We start from the raw sequence: 12,640 nt of genomic DNA, 5'->3' as shown, positions 1-12,640 counted from the left end.
GATTTAATTACGGCAAACCAACTGCAGGCTTGTCATTGTTCCAGATTCGACGCAACGGACTTTGAAGCAATTGACATGCGTGCATGTTTCTTCAACCGCGGTATGCATCATCAGCTGTTTAAATCCAGCATTGCGTGTACCAACTACGTAGGAACGAGGAGTGACATTGTAGAAATACATGCAGCCTAACCGTCCGTCGTACTGGGTGAGTCTGCACGGATTGCAGGCATAAAGGTCAGTGCCACGATGTTTTCCATTTTCTTCAGTACTCGCAGCGATTTCCTATCGCGAGCATCGCAGTTCAACGGTTGAAACAAGCGTAACAAAAATGGAAATCCTGAAATGAAAAAGTCGCTAGGACGTTACTTCTTGCTGCAAGTCCAACGGCTTTGAAGCCGCGATTTCAAAATTTCGAACGATGATGCAGATGTTTTTCTCTTTGCTTTATTTCGTAGTTACCATACGCAAACGTCATTTGAACGTACGGTATTCTTTATTTTTCTTTTTCACTGCATCGTCACGTGGCTGTCGAATGAGAGATATCGAGCTGTCTTGAATCGGGCAATCCTCACACGATATTATAAATCCAGCGCGTAGGAGACGAGGAAAAAGCTGATATCGGGGGATACGCGTATCAAGGGTCAGCTATTTCTTATTTTAAGGCCATGTGGCAATCCTGCCATTACCGACTGAGCAGACTTGCCCGTTTTCTTCCTATATTAAATTAACAAATGAAAGGAAAGGGTTCAAATTTCGACGGTGCATCGCTCTTTCGTATCGGAATTCAGGTTACTCATATCCCGAAAATCGTAAAGAATAGACCATCTTTTATGTACGAAATCATTGTAATTCCTAGTTTTCGTCTAGCGGCAACAATACTGTTTGAAAACAGTGTCAAGATGGCTCATTTTACTCCTCAATCTTTCCGTAATTGCACAAAGTATCTCAGCTTTGCACTTTTTCACCACTGAACTAGGGAAAATGTGAAAATAGTAACACGTGTCTGAAAACCACAGCCTTCCTGAATTCCTCTACGTAAGAGTGATGCATAGTCGAAATTCTAACCCTTTCATTTCATTCGTTAATTAAATATCCGAAGAAACGGGTGAGTTTGCTCGGTCGGTAAGGGTAGGACTGCTACACGACCTTAATCCGAAACTGCGAAGAGCTGTTCAGTGTCGTTGCCACACGAGTTCCCCGTTTTTATTGTCTTTCTTTCCCTCTGCGTTATATATACTAGTATTGCATGTAATAGGGATTCGGGATTATCAATATACATAGAAGTAGCGGCAAAGTTCACTCATGACGTGATTACCAGAGCAATAGAAACGCTTTTGTAATATATTTACAGTAAGTATCTTCGAACAAACTCTCTGCTCTCTGCCAACGGGTCACTTTAGTCACGTTCGCAGGTCTTGTACTTAAAATTAATTTTCATACGTTTATAGACCCTTATAGTTTGTAGGTATTTTGGTTTTTATTGATCGAAATTGAGGAGGATGGCGAGCGCTTCTCAGGGGAAGGCGGCGAGAGGGGTAAGTCTATGCTTATACACGGACCTGAACGACGGTTCTCAACTCTGTTCTCAACTAATAGAAAAAGAAAACAAGAAAAAAAAAATATATTCAACGTCAAGGTTTTCGACAAATTACTTATGTGATATGCATCGTTTGTCATCTAATCACTTTTTTCAGGTGAACAAAATGATACAATTCCGAGAAAGTATTTTACGAGCATTTGCTCTAGGATTGATTGTGTGTACAGGCAAAGATTTACATACTTTACGAACATCTTCTTTTAGAGTACTATTTACCATTTGGATAGTTTTTCATTGAGATGCCTGTACATTTTTTTTGTCCGTGATTTTGACGGTAAGCGGCATTCGCAGTATAGTCCGTCACGTTGCGCCGTAAACGCTCTTGTATAAAAAGTTCAACTTCAATTATCAAGTACTCGGAATCTATCTGTCTGAGGTTTTCCACAACAACGTAATTAATATTGATCAATATTGTGTAAAAAATTGAGTCGATCGACTACATTCCAATTTTCCTCATCGACATCCTTAATCGTCATTGATTTCGGTTTCAGAATCACAGAATTATTACCAGCGGTATTCTGCAGCGATGAAGACAAGTAACGCGTAAGTCGTGGGTTTTCGTGAAGTTTAATTTTGAGAAACAATTTATTTACACTTACCTGAGCATTGTTGTATTTATAATTACATGGGCAAACATGCGTGTACGTAATTGGGTGAATTTGAATTAATTTATGAGTTTATTTGATAAAAATGATCCAGCATTAGAAAACTTGTGTATGTATACTAGAGATTTAGTGCTTACCGCAAGGTTGAAGGGTTGAAATTAACTGACTATAAACTAAATAATGACAAGTGTTATATTAACTATGTATATAAAGTATACATACGTATAACGTGATTGACTAGAATTTTCTCTTTTCTTTTTATTCAATTCGGAGTGTTCGAACCAATTACTTATGATTCATGAATATTCGATTCCCTTGAATTAACGTTATTAATAAGCATATCTTCACCGTTCGCTCTTTTTATGATTTAGCATCACAGTTGTTAGATGGAAAATTCTAAAATCTGACAATATTCGTGTATCACTTATTTCTGATAATGTATTGTCACTTTATTTTATCTGTAACTCCATTGCCAGTAAAAATAACTCAACGTGTTTCAGACTTATAGAGCACAGGTATATAAAGATTTAAGATTATGAAGTCGTTTCTCAATTTTACGTTTATTTTGGATTTACAACTCGAATTGCGCCACATCAATCACCAGAATGCATGCAATATAATAAATCAATCTTGATATCGAATATCTACGTCAAATTGACAAATATTTTCAATGTAAAGATGAATTCATCATCCCCTCTGCAGATGTAGAGCTTGCTCACTTTGAACGTAACCTTACCGATTAATGGAGCCAATCAAGTATTGACTAACAAATGTTTTGGGTATTTTTTCATCCCACACCTATAAGTGACAACGATTAGTAACGTGGCTTGTTTTGTGGACTACTATTTGTAGTCATATTCCGGTCAATTTATTCCTACCTTATTAAATATTAATTATTATTAATTATTAATAGACATTAAAATGTTCAGTAAAAGGTGAATTCATTATTCATTGAGTATTAAATACACTATATATTGTCTTTCTTCTTAAATACACGCAACAAACATTACATTTACTAAGATATTATTATTGAGCAAATCATGCACTATTAACACCTCTTTTTAAAGAAAATTTGTCATTATTTTCAAGCAGGCGGTGTATTGGCTTTGAGCACGCACTTCACTTCGAATTTCCTGTGATAGCTAACGCTTACCTGAAACGTCTACTGCTATAAGGTGACTAATATACTTGAATGGCCCCCCTTCATGGAGAAATTCGACTTTTAGCCGTGAATGACAATGTTCGAAATCGCCATGAATCTTGAAACGACAATCCACAGATTGACCCAGTATTTCATTCAAGGTATATTACAGACTTGGTATAATTGATACGGTGAACCGATATGTGTTCTATTTGTAACAGTTGATATCTGCTTTAAAATTTTGGCATGAAAATAATGCACATTTATTTCTTCAAGAATTGATATGTATGCTTGTCCACTGCATTGATACGTGTACGAATAATCAGCCATATTCACAAAACTCGGCATTCGCATCCCGCTGCTTAACATCGATTTCTGCAATTTCTTGAACTGATCCTTCCACATTTTCCATCGCCAAGAAAAATCTCATACGGCAAGTTCAGAGCTAGCGGCTCATTCGTCGACCATTAAAAATTTCCAACACACCTAACATGTTGTTGTACATACGTACAATTTCTTTCGCATTGCTTATAAAAGTAATACTTACAGTTTCCCTTCAAAATACTTTCCCGCAGTGACTGTAGACTTTGGGACAATGTTTTTGAGCAATAACGGCATAAGGAGCCCGACTACCGACGTTGATTTTTTGGTCCTTGCTTAGCTTGTTCCATACGTGAATGACGAGGGAATCCTCGAGCATTTTGAACGTCGAGTTTCTGTCCGTCTCCTCGAAGTAGCGTTTCCATTTCTTGTAATGGATCGGGTAGAAAGTCGATGGTGGATAGACGGTGAAACCATGGCACCGAATCGTCGTCATATCTCGAGCCTGAGAAGAGAAGTAAGAAACAAACAACGTGAGTGTAACCCGTCAACTTGCCCACAACTCTTGCTTCGGAATTCATCGATTGAATAACTCTCACGTATTTGGTAGCGCAGAGCTTTTGGAGGATCCTCGTTATCACCCCAGGACCGTTATTGCCCCACACGTCACCCCGGAAGTTGGTCTTCAGGTCCCGCAGACAAGCGTCAGCCATCCTTCGACCCAAGCTCGATTTCTCGAAGCCCAAAACACCGGCAGCCACATCTTCCCAGTCTTCGGCACCAGCGAAATTCGTCAGGTGTTCCAGACTCCTGGGAAAAGAGAGGTCGGGATAAGTGTCGATACAAGGAGGTCTTGAGGTGGTGCAAAAGTACAGTTAAAACGCTCTGCGATTCACGATTTATCGTATGTTTCGATGCATTTTTGTTTTTAGTATTAATTCGTTCCCCCCAAGCAGTCATCCCGCGGTTTATGATACTTTGGAAGGATGCTTGATAAATAAATCTCATCCTGTTAGTTTACATCGAAGTGTATCATTAATTGACTAATCGCAGAGCCCTGATTTACACCAAGTGCCTACATTGTTACAAATAAAACTTGAATACGATCGAGGGGTAATTCGTTCCCGAAGTTGCATCTCACGATGTAAAGTCAGGGAAATTTCTCGAAATCTGCTGCTGAAGACGCGCGAATTCGTATTATACAACGAAACCGCAAGACATAAAGAAATCACGTGCAGGCACCAATCGGGAGTGAATAACCTCTCGCTAATAATACTGTAGCGAATACTCGAATACAGATACTCAAGTCAGAAATAACACAGAGTCGGAGAAGCTCTCGGTGATCTTCGAGACTCACGATGTGACGACGACGTCGAGGTCGAGGTAAATCCCACCGTATTTCCAGAGGGTGAGGTACCTCAGTATGTCCGACATGTGACTCCTGGGCCATCGACTTGTCTTAAGAACGTCCGTGGCGTACCATTCCTCGATCGGGGTTCCCTTCGTGTACCTCTCCATGGAAATGTGTCGTATCCTGACGTTCTCGTAGCTCGTCAACTGCCTGACTATCTCTTTAGAGGCGTTCGAGAACTTTACCGGACTTACGAAGAGAAGGTAAACCGTCGTCTTCGGGTTCATCATCGCCGCCGATTCGACGGCGCAAGCTTGACGGGCGTTTAGGATGGCGCCTTCCTCCCCGAAGCAAGACGTCTCGTGGAAGAATATCCGTCTTTCCGAAATCGTACCTGAAACGTATCTAAGATCACTTTCGAATGTCGATCGTCGGTTATCATGAAACCGCTCTGAGCAGACCTTAGATTTTTTGAAAACACTGCTACCGATGTGTTTTTTTTTTTGCATTTCAAAACGATTCAATCCATCATATATTTGTATAAAAGAAAAGTGAAACGTATAAAAAAGTCGTTGGACTAATTGAATAAAAAATAATTAAATATTATATATGTAAAGAAGTTTCCACGCATGTATGAAGTAAAAAATTTCTTTTTTTTTTTTTTCTCAACAAACACATATCTCTAAGTAAATGAGTGTTTATTTTTTTGGTTTATAGATACATCTCATTTGTCTGTTGTTGCAATTGCGGTGAAAGAATTTTCGTTGATTGCAATAGGGGATTTGAGTCATTCGCAAATTTTTACCAGATCATAAATGTGTGCAGCCTGTTGGAATGTTAGTGAAGATTGACTTAACCGTTCGTTATTTTTATTTTTTTTTAATTCACTCAATTCGTGTACTAGCTAAAAAATTTAAACGATTCTTTATACTCAGTGTCCCGAGTTCTTCTCACCTTCTTCGGATTCGAATTGCTCGATCGAGTCGATCGTCGAGGACTCTTCGTAGCAGGATACGTCGCGTTCCTGAGCGTATCCCAAGAAGGGTGTAACCCTTTGTATCATGTCACTGTCGCTCGATATCACTAGGATGAAGAGGAATACCACACTGGCGAATCCGAGCACGAGCCGTTTCCTCATTTTCGTAAATCTTATCGATAAAACCTTGTTAAGAAACTTTCCTTCGGTCTTCATCGCGCAATGATATTACCAACGATGTTATGAATGCAGTTCACATCTGAATTCGGGTACCTTGTATTTTTTCTTCTTTTCAATTCCTTTTCACTTCTCTCGTCAAGTCCCAACTAACGAATTCATTTTATGTTTCATCATATCTCCTCGGTCGAATCGACACGATCCTTGATATTTTCGTGACCCCTGGTATTATCGCTGAGATTTTATAATCAACAACTTTGCCTGATCATAATATACGTATCTAGACTAATTATCGAGTGTGTTAATTATTACTGCAACGTATTGTACTGGTACTAAAAAATAGTGTATGAAATATGTTAACACTAAGCATTTTTTACTTTTTGCAGCTAAAGCATCTCAAATGGTATATCTCAACCAAATATGAGCTCTTAATACTGATTTTTTTTGCATCTTCGATTTAAATAAAACGTAAAAAAAACCGGAACATTTTTGAATTTTTTCTACCACGTAAACGGCTTGACTTAGTAAATATTTAAATACAGATTCTTATAGCAAATTCTACGCTCTGTAAAAAAGTACTGATATAGAATTTTCCCAACTCCAACCGATTAAGAGATATTCGCCTGTAAACATTGAGTCAATTCGAATATCTCTTAATCGGTTAGAATTAGGGAAATTCTATCTCGGTACTTTTTTATGGAGTGTGAAACTTCCTATAAGAATCTGTAATTAGATAGCTTATGAGTCAAAAACATTCCGCTTTTCCTTACGTATTATTTAAATGGAAAACGGAAAGAACAAAATCGGCACCTCTAAATATCAATATTAAGAGCTCATATTTGGCTGAGATATTCGATTTGATTGAGATGCTCTACCGAAATTTTTGTGAGTATTTGAAAAACATATATTTTTTTTTTTTTGGCACACTCTGGCGTGCATTCAATTGTTTGTAGTATTGGTGCGTGTGGCATCGATGCGTACTTCTATACAGCCTCGGAATGGGATGAATATCAACACTGCAGTTTTTTTTTTTTTTTGTACCTGAGATCGTTCTCGTTACGGACAAAGAGATTTGATAGTACACGAATATTGTCATTGATCAATAAGTTAGAGAATGGTGTGGATGATATTCAACTAATTACCTGAAGTTTAGTGAATGAAAAATCCATAGATGAGAAGGTACATGAAATCAGAACAAATCTCATTTTTCAAACGAAAAATTTGATCTTTTTACTGTATAACGAACCGATTTTCAAATTTCAAACGGAGTCTTAAAGAAGTCGTATTAGATCATCGGAAAAACAGATTGCCGCGTTACGTCCTCCAGACCTCAGATTCATTTCCTACACTCTACGGCTATCTTATACCCCGAATCTTCTTCTTATCATCATCTTATCATACCGCATCAGCAAAAAGCTCCCTCTATTCCTAAGCTTCGACTAGCCAGTCCCTTGCAGCCTTCCCCCCCATATATTCTCACTCTCAAATCATCTTGCATTCGGCCAACATCTAAACTAACTTCTCTTCCCTTATCGTCCTCAACATATACTCATTGTACTCTACTTATCTTTTACAATAAATCAATTACACACTCAAACATTGGTCTTCTCGGTACTAGTTCCTCTTATTTCCTTTTATCATCATTCGTTCGTGGGCGTAATCGACGTGATGCCTTCTTAAAATAGGCCGTAATAAAGTTACTGTTGGCTCGGATGAGGTTACCGATAACCGCTCGACGTGATAACAACACCAGTTCCGTAAGAACCGTTTCTAGGTTTTACTGAAACGTTGTGGTTATTTAAGTTCAGGAAACCGTAAAAACGAAATATGCAAAAATTTAATAACAACGTATGAGGAATTAACTTTCTACCGTGAATATAATCACATACATTATTTTCAGGGTTTATATATGCGTGAGTTTCGCGCCCGGAAAACAGGTCGATTCATTTGTTTGTTCGTTTATTTATTTTTATTTTTTTGTTCTCACATGGATATTGCTTATTGACAGCTCATGCACAGTCCAAAAATAATGCATGCGAATATTTGCGCTCAGATTATGGGATAATACGTAAATCGGATTGATTCCTGATAAATACTGCACAGAATCATCATCTACCGCCACTTCTCCTAACTGGAGGCTACTTACAGAACATCTAACTAACTTTTTAAACCGATAACGTCACTCCCTAGCTTTGGAGCTTTTTTCAAACTTGTCCTAGGGTGGACAATATCCAGGCGAGTCAGTTTTTCAAGCATCAATGTTTCTTGATTTGAATAATTAACAGTAATTTCACAGACGAACACCGCACTCCAGATTATTCATGCTGCAATCCAGGTTTTGTCGCAGAGCTACGATTACGTTTGATCGAAAAAGACACGACGATACGAGCTTCGCCCTATTATCCGCACGGCGATATCCAACCTGATTAGCCGAATAACGAAAGCAGAACGAGCCGGTTTCGATTTGGTCGCGGCGTTTAAAGGTTCTGCGATTAAAACGAAAAGCGGTGCTGCGCTCGGTCGATCATGTAGAGAAATCACGATTTGTTGAAATACATCCGATTGACCCGGCTGCACATTTAGGGGTTTGAAACGCCCACTTTTTCCCCGACCGACAAAATAAAAAAAAAAAAACAAACAAACAAAATGTATCAAACGACAATACGATCGACGCTCCCGACGAGCTGACAAGTCGCGTTTCTCTGTCGAGCTGATTCTCGACGACTCCTTCCAACGGCGACGGGGTCGAACATTCATGGAGCGCATGCGTCGCGTTTAATAATTCAGAACAAAGCCTGTACCTCCGGTACAAGTTCTCCGGTAGATTCTAAGACCACCCTATTTTTCAGGGTCGAAATTCCCGCTCGTCGCCGACGTCGTCAGCTATATGAGCCACCGGTAAACTCCTCGGTAACGACCCATTTTAATTTCCAAATTTCTTGCCCGTGCCTCTGGTCGTCGTGTCTCTTCCGCTCTCCTCCGCTCTCCTCCAGCATCCGCCTCTTCTCCCGTTTATTGATCAGCATCCGCAACACCCGAGGGGTCGCTTCTCGCTTCCAAGTTATGCAGGCCTTTCTGCCATTAGAGCGGTTTGATTGCGTTATACAGGGTAGAGGCACCCTATATTGCTTTTACGGTAAGACTAAATCGACCCGATTGCCAAAATTCATTAGGACAAATGTAACTCACGGGCAAATTGACCAACGGAATTTTTTTAATCAATGCCATGGTATGCTTTTTTCGATGTACCCGAATTCCCAGGGCTCGCAACAAGTCCGCGTTTTCCACGCGTCCTTTTCTTATGTCTGCATCGTATGTGGTGGCCATCCGGTCGCCATGGTGAAAATTTCTTCTAGGAATTCTTACGGTAATTTCTTTTTCCTTAAAGAATTCTTAATTTTCGTTAAATATTGCAGTATAAAAATAATTTATTTTTTAATGAAAATCTACGTGTTTTTTTTTATGGGAAACTATCCATATTTACAAAATTCCACGAAAACAATATTTCCTACAAAATTGTACGAAATATCCCAATTGCCCTGAAAATTCATAGAAAATCGTAAAAATCATTTTCACCAAGGCGACTACGCGGATTTGGGTCAACGGGGTTCTTCGTGGTGCAGACATTAATTGACCGCCCCGTAATCGATATGCACCCTTTTTTATGCGGATGGTAGTCTGACCGGGTTGACTGGGTCAGAGTCTCGTCATGTAAGGGTATTACTGCCGTATATCACCTATTCTTGCCATCAACAATATATATGCACCTAAGACTTGCACACCGCACATTGCTCAAGGATCGAAATTCTTCGTTTTCAGACCTTCGTCGACGGTAATAAAAGATGATTATAATAAAAGACGTAGCAAAATTTTAGTGCCGGTATAAAATACGATCGCGCTGCTGAAATCATCGTACACAGTATTAAAGTTGGAAACCAAATTTTGGATGTTCGAATATTCGGAAAGTGACGTCACCCAAAATTTTTTCTCACTTGACGTCATCGATCTATAGTAATCGTCGACGACGAAAATCAGCTAGCCGAATTCCTCAGTCCGGAAAGAATCGCGCAGTAGAGAGGACGAATGTGAATCGCGCTCCGCAGATTTCGAGTACCAGGTTCTCTACCTTCTGGATCTTGCGCTCCAGATCCGCTATCTGGTGAAACTCGACTTCCAGGACAAGCGCTCCGTAGTTCTGGCTGTGCGGGTCTTTTATCTCATGGATTTCGACCTTCAGGACTGGCGCTCCGTAGTTACGTTTTGTTGAAATTGTTGCTGTACATTCAATATCTACTAACAACTTTATCACTGGACGTGGAGATTCACTATGTAAATTATTGCGTATGTATTGTAACGTTTTGGCTAACGTCACGAAATAAATACGGGTTCGTGAGCTTAATTAGCGAAGCAATCAAAAGCGGAAACTAAATATTGAAAAAATGCTTTAATGGCAAGTAAGTGTTACCAGTTCAACGTCCGAAACAAGGCTGTTTTTACAATACCATCGGTTGACGCAGCAACCTTATTCATTTTATGACATATGAAGTCTTACATGTCTTTTATCTGTGATAACTACTAGATCATTTGAAAGGGAGGTAAAACGGGTGATTTCACTCTTTGTAACAGTATATTACGATCGATACGAGCAAAATTATCAGGTAGTGAGTTATGTTTTAGCTTTCCACGAATTTACACTAAACAAATGACAGTAAGGCTTTATCCAAACGAGCACAAAAATATTTTGAATAAAACTGTAAATTATCAAAAAACTTTTCAGCCATTAAGCCTCAGTACTAAAACTTGCGAAATTTTGCTTTCGAATGCATTGTTAAAAAAAAAAACTTTTCCCCACTTCGTGAAAGTGATATTTCAACAATTAATCAATCAACCAGTATGTAACCTTGCGTGAACGTGGATAAAATTTCAACTCAGTGGCAAATCTATCAACAGTTTATCAAACTTTATTCAATTCACGGCTTTGAAATGAAGAATTTTTTGGAACCCGCCCTACGACAGGCAGCCCGCTTTACCGCGCCGTTCGTCAGTCAGCGCTTAGCGCCTGATTCGATTCGGGATTAGTCGAGCCGCGAAAGTTTCTACGTTACCGACAGAGTACGTAGGCATGGAGGGGGGACGCGTTTTCAATCGAAACGAACCGAAAGTAGGGGCGCTACGGCAGGTACGTTATACGTACACAGTCAAAATGGCGCCGGTAGAGTGAAGTGGTAGCTGGTGTGCTAGTCGGAAAAGTGTTTAATATCGGAAATGTGGCAGGATTTGGACGGCCTGGGCGGATCGGGAGTCAACTCTGGAGCACACCAGGTCGACCAGTTCAGCACGACGGGTGAGTAGCGAAAATCAGCCTAGTAAACGGGCCCAAATCTCATCCATTGACAGTCTGGCGAGAGTGCCGATTGCCCCCCCTTTACTCAATGCGTGGGCTCGTACGCACGGTGGTCGATTCCCTTTCCCACATCTCTCGCCTCCTCGTAAACAGAAAGCCGCGAGAAAGAAGAGAGTAAAAAAAACACACAGGTACGACACGCCTTGGACCGCGTCTCCTGTCTAACCTCTGTCAATGCTTTTTAACTGATCGCGATTCTGTCGAATTTTTTGTACTTCGTTTTCCCTCTCTTTTTCCCTATATCACTCTGACATCTATTACAGAGCTTTGACACAATGTTCGTTTCTTGTTTTTTTTTCAAATAGCTGTTGTTACGCCCCTCTCTGTGTGTTTCTTGTTGTAAGTTGTTTGGCGGGTTGTTTCAACCTTCTAAACATTTTCTTTTCCTTCACCTCCTGTATCGTTTTCATTCATTTATGTTTTTGTACAGTCAATCGACGACCTGTGCCAACATTTGACTTTGTATTTTCAATATTTAAGTTAAAAACAAACTTCAGTTTTATGCTGCTTTGTTTGTACCTTATCTTTCTCTGTTTATACGTCCCGTTAATCCAAATTCACAGTTTCTACCTAAAACGATAGAACTTATCCCTGTCGATTCATCCAGAATTATCATCCATGTGATAGGCTGTTCAGGATCTTGTTCGCATCGCTGTGCTCAATTATTTCAAAATAAATATCTTTGACTCATTATTTCTATGACGTTTGTCACTCACAGTTGTGCAAAGAAACACAGTTCCTTGTTATCACATGTCACGGTGATAGAGTGTAAAATTGAGATAAGCAATGAGATTTTTCAGAACAGTAGAAGTTAATTGAAATATTTTAATAGAAATACGTGAGATTTGATTATAAAATCACAAGCCATTGAAATCTAATCTTTCCCACTCCAAAAGATAAAATTTCACAACGTTATCTGAATGAGGAAAAAAGCTTGCGAGTAAGCACTCGAGTAACGCAGTTGCAGAATCGATGCCTCTTCTGGGTAACAAAGATACCTTGAATTCCATAAATATACATCTGTTGACCGTTGGCTAATTACGAAATTTCCTGTTCCGATAAGTCGCA

At 39.5% G+C, this 12,640-nt stretch overlaps 2 protein-coding genes across 9 annotated transcripts in view; one reads left to right on the top strand and one right to left on the bottom strand.

Annotated features, from left to right (window-relative positions):
• Nucleotides 1-2,467: 2,467 nt before the first annotated feature.
• LOC124297111 (lactosylceramide 4-alpha-galactosyltransferase-like) lies at nucleotides 2,468-8,800 on the bottom strand. 8 transcript variants are annotated; one of them, XM_046747747.1, is made up of 6 exons: nucleotides 8,315-8,800; nucleotides 5,970-6,402; nucleotides 5,022-5,409; nucleotides 4,264-4,474; nucleotides 3,809-4,169; nucleotides 2,468-3,727 (listed from the first exon to the last, which is right to left on the bottom strand). In XM_046747747.1, the coding sequence occupies exons 2-5, from the start codon at nucleotides 6,205-6,207 to the stop codon at nucleotides 3,900-3,902; spliced, it is 1,107 nt and encodes a 368-aa protein (XP_046603703.1). In that variant the 5' UTR covers nucleotides 6,208-6,402; nucleotides 8,315-8,800; the 3' UTR covers nucleotides 2,468-3,727; nucleotides 3,809-3,899. The 8 variants fall into 8 exon arrangements, with proteins under 8 accessions (XP_046603703.1, XP_046603708.1, XP_046603704.1 ...); XM_046747752.1 differs by having other exon boundaries at nucleotides 5,970-6,390; XM_046747748.1 differs by having other exon boundaries at nucleotides 5,970-6,429; nucleotides 8,331-8,800.
• Nucleotides 8,801-11,373: 2,573 nt separating this feature from the next.
• Nucleotides 11,374-12,640, top strand: part of LOC124297401 (cytohesin-1) — a 42,499-nt gene continuing 41,232 nt past the window's right edge. Inside the window, exon 1 of the mRNA XM_046748385.1 lies at nucleotides 11,374-11,512. Coding sequence (XP_046604341.1) covers nucleotides 11,434-11,512 — 79 coding nt within the window. The 5' untranslated portion in view covers nucleotides 11,374-11,433. The remainder of the gene's footprint in view (nucleotides 11,513-12,640) is intronic.

The sequence above is a fragment of the Neodiprion virginianus genome, chromosome 2, assembly GCF_021901495.1.
Source record: "Neodiprion virginianus isolate iyNeoVirg1 chromosome 2, iyNeoVirg1.1, whole genome shotgun sequence".
Classification (NCBI taxonomy): domain Eukaryota; kingdom Metazoa; phylum Arthropoda; class Insecta; order Hymenoptera; family Diprionidae; genus Neodiprion; species Neodiprion virginianus.
Note: the sequence above shows the minus strand (reverse complement) of the source record. Positions and strands in the feature narration are given on the sequence as shown.